The sequence below is a fragment of the Geosmithia morbida genome, assembly GCF_012550715.1.
Source record: "Geosmithia morbida isolate 1262 chromosome Unknown scaffold_1, whole genome shotgun sequence".
In the NCBI taxonomy this organism is placed as follows: domain Eukaryota; kingdom Fungi; phylum Ascomycota; class Sordariomycetes; order Hypocreales; family Bionectriaceae; genus Geosmithia; species Geosmithia morbida.
In genome coordinates, this window is record NW_023336188.1 from 774,002 (window position 1) to 778,075 (window position 4,074).

At 62.9% G+C, this 4,074-nt stretch overlaps 1 protein-coding gene across 1 annotated transcript; it reads left to right on the top strand.

Moving 5' to 3' along the window:
- Positions 1–541: 541 nt before the first annotated feature.
- Positions 542–3,910, top strand: GMORB2_1000 (Sorting nexin C terminal; the record flags this gene model as incomplete). Its single annotated transcript, XM_035462983.1, has 1 exon — positions 542–3,910. One exon carries the CDS (start codon positions 542–544, stop codon positions 3,908–3,910), a length of 3,369 nt encoding a protein of 1,122 aa, XP_035324407.1.
- Positions 3,911–4,074: the final 164 nt, after the last annotated feature.

Here is a 4,074-nt window from a genome sequence, read left to right on the forward strand (position 1 = left end):
TGGTACGAGGGTCTAAACCGGCCCGCTGGTCATCACCGCAGCCCCTGAACGCTATTTGCTGCTTGCTTGCTGGCGGCCTTGCTGCTATTGCTAGTCTCCTATTGCTACTCTGCTACTGCTACCGCTACTGCTACTGCTGCTGCTACTGCTGCTGCTACTGCCTTCTGCTAATGCCTTCTGCCACTGCCTTCTGCTACTGCTGCCACGGCCCCAAGGGGGATGATTGACATTCCCGACTCCCGGATTCTCGACCTTTCCTCTTCCCCCATTTCCCCAGCCCATTTCACGACTTTTACGATACTCCTTTTTTTTTCTCTACTCCTTTTTCTGGGCCACCACCTTTCAACGATAACGGACCTTGCCAAGACAACGACCCGGTCCCTCTCGTCCGTCATCATACGACATCTCGCGCGTGCAGAGCTTAGTTGCTATGGTACCACCACCGCATGCCCTCGCCAGCGATTCGTCTTAAGGACACGACGAACCAGAGAAAAAAAAAAGAGAGGCTTCGATTCCGTAACATTCATTCTGAGCCATCTTCATGACTTCGACACGGGTTGCCAGTGGCACGCTGGCTCCCAGCGCCCTCCCAGGATCACTGCGGGATGCTCGGACTCCCTTGGACGGCACCAAGGACGCACAGCCCCCGCAGCCCCTCCAGAACGGCGATTCCGAGGATGGAGGCGACGACCGAGACGCTGCTGCCCCGGGCACCTCGATCCCGGTATTCGCCAAGTCGAGCGACGACGGCATACCACCCGTCGCCGCAGGAGATCTCCAGTCCGTCCTCCTGGCCAAGCTGCTGGACTTTGCCTCGACAGCGACCCCCGGCACGCTCGGTGCCATAGCCGTGGGTCTGTCGACTGTGCTGTACCTTCTGTTGGGTCCGCTGGCTCTGCTGTTTGTCGGTGCGTTCGGCGGCGCCCTCGGCTTCGTCGCCTGGGAAGCTAGCCACCCCGAAGTGGCTCGCATCGTCAGGGGCGAAAGGGGGCTGGACGTTCTAGAGAGGCTTCGTCTCGGCGCCGCCGACGCCGAGCCCGGCAAGGAGAGCAGCCCTGGGGAGGATGAGCAGACGGTCCTGAGGGGCCTGGACGAGCTCCGGCCCGAGACTCGCGAGGCCCTGGGAAGCCTCCTCGACGCCATCATCCGCGACTACGTCAAGTCGTGGTACAGCCCCATGATACCGACCGACCACTCGTTTCCGCTCACCTGCCGCAAGATACTCACGTCCTACTTCCTCTCCATCTCCAACCACCTCTACCGCAAGCGACCGGCCGATTCCTTCCTCGACCTCCTGACCAACTCGTCATCCATGATCATCGTCTTCATGTCGGAGCTGGCCTCTGCCTTCGCCGACGTTGGCCCCGATTCCGACATATCAGCCGTCGAGGTCATATGCAACTACCGTGCCTCGCACCCCGACTGCCACCTCAACAACCTGCTGAACCAGCACCAGCAGAGTGTCAAGCTCAGGATGGTCAGCGAGGATCTCCTACGGTTCCTGGACCGCAACCCCAACAGCGGCGACCCGGCCTGGGTGTTCCTGCGTGAAATCCTCGCCAACTTTGTTCTCGAGGGGGCCCTGCAGACCTGCAGCAAGGCCGACTGGATCAACAGCTGGATCATCTACCTCTTGGAGGCTGGCGAACCTGACCTGAACCAGGCCATCGACGTGGGGATGCAGACCGGTCGCGACGTGGCCGCGGCATCCAACGCGGCAGCCAGCAACAAGGACAATGCCAGCGACAACAACGTCTTCATCGACATCGATGGCAACGTCGGCAACATCGGCATCGCCAAGCCTGACCGGTCGGGGTCAGATGCTCGGGCCAAGGCTGCGCTGAGCCACAAGAAGAAGCTCAGCAAGGCTGACGAAGAGATGGAGGTGGCCGTCGAGGAGATGAAGAAGCTCAACGCCATGATTGCCCGGGACGAGGAGAGGAGACGCGAACGCGCCTCGACCATCCGCAAATCCACTGATCAGCAAGCGGGACCGCGATCTTTGCACGGCAGCCTGGAAGGCCTCGGCAAGTCGGTCCCCCCCGGCGAGCCCTCGCCAACATCGCAGCTCCCCGCAGCCAAGGCCTCCCCGCCCGGCAGCTCCACCGACGGTGTCTCGACGACGAGCGAGGCTATCCCGACGCCCCACACACCGCGCTCGGTCAACGAGACGACCAGCCAGGGTTCCTCGCCGCGTCGCTCTGGCGGCACCCAGTTCACCAGCTTCGACCAGATACAGGCGCCACCGGGCCACGGGGAGAGCAGCGGAGATGGGCAGGCGAAGAAGCCGCCGCTGACGCTGCACAATGCATCCTTTACGCTCCACGACGACAACGTTGACAAGTCGAGGATCCGCAGCAAGCCCAACTGGGATTACCTGATCCAGGTGGAGCCGAGCTCGGCCATGTACCCCGGATGGATGATCGTGAGGCGATACTCGGACTTTGAGACGCTCCACGAGATCCTGCGGCGAATCGCGGCCGTGTCCAGCGCCACAGCGTTTACGGAGCTGCACAAGGAGCTCCCGGCGTGGAAGGTGCACACGAGGGAGTCCCTGCGAGGCGAGCTCGAGCGATACCTGCGCGATGCATGCTGGTATCTGGCCCTCGCGGAGAGCGAAGGCTTGAAGCGTTTCCTGGAGAAGTCGCAGGGCCACACGCACGGAGACTCCAAGTCGTTCGGCTGGGACACGGTCGGCAAGAACATGCTCGACGTCCTCACGACGGCGCCCAAGGGTGCCGTGGAAGGCGGCAGGACGCTCGTAGGAGGTGTCCAGGGCGTCTTCGGAAACTTCCCAGGCCTGGCCAAGAGGCCGACCGGCTCGTCGGTGGACCTCAACGCCGCCCCCCCGAGCAGCCGGCTGTCCATCTCCACGCCGCCCCGCATGGAGTCCAAGTCGCCGGTGCGCTCGGACCGCGCAAGCATCGACAGCCAGAGGTCGTCGGTGGTGTCTCAGCAGCCAGGCAAGATGATGCCCATGGAGCAGCGCACGAGCTACCAGTCGCAGCAGGGCGATGCTGAGGGCGAGTACTTCCGGGTGGGCCGCACAGAACGTCTAGACTCGTCGGCGTCCGGGCCCGGCAGCGCCCGTCCGAGCAGGGAACATAGCCGGACGTCCAGCCTCGCGGCGCTGCGCTCCCCCTCGTCGGTCAGCCTGGAAAACGTCAAGCTCCCGCCGCCGCCGGACGAGATCACCGAGGACTACGACTTCTTCCGGACGGATACGCTGCACAAGAGGACCGGCAGCCTTGCGACCAACCCGGAAAACGGCCAGCAGACGGTGGCGGGCGCAGCGGCGACGGCTGCAGCGACGGGACCCAACGTCACGGCCGCCGCCACGGCCGCCGCCGCATCACCGGTGGCACCGGCCGCCGCCGCCAAGAAGCCGGCCGTCAAGCCAGCCCGGCAGTTTACGCAGCTGTCGGAGCCCGAGACGCGCGTGGCGGTGGAGCTCCTCTTCGCCGTCATCAACGAGATGTACACGCTCTCGTCGGCGTGGAACATCCGACGCACGCTCCTGACGGCAGCCAAGTCGTTCCTCCTGCGGCCGGGCAACCCGTCGCTCCTGACGGTGCAGAATCTGATCCAGGAGTCGGTGCTGGACACGTACACGTCGGACGCCGGCATAGCGGCGCAGCTGCGCAGGCTGCTCAAGAGCACCATGCCGACGGACGAGGAGCGCGCATCGTGGCCGTCGGACATGACGGAGGAGGAGAGGGATAAGCTCCGCCTCAAGGCGAGGGGGCTGCTCATCCGGAGCGGCGTGCCGGCGGCGCTCATGGGCGTCATGGGCCAGGCTGCCACCAGCGAGGCTCTGGGGAGGGTATTTGACTGTCTACAGATTGAGGAGGTTGCACGGGGTCTGATATTCGGTCTGGTCCTACAGCTTGTCAGGATTGTGACTCATTAAACTCGTCTCTACCTCTTTTCTTCTTTCCCCTGCTCCTTTTTCTTTCCATCTCTGTACTCATCCTTCTCTTCTACAAGAGTATTTATTGTCTGTGGGAAATGTACACATACCAAGGGCGCAACGTTAGGGCTTTTCTGTCTTCTTTTCTTTCTGTTCTTTCGACG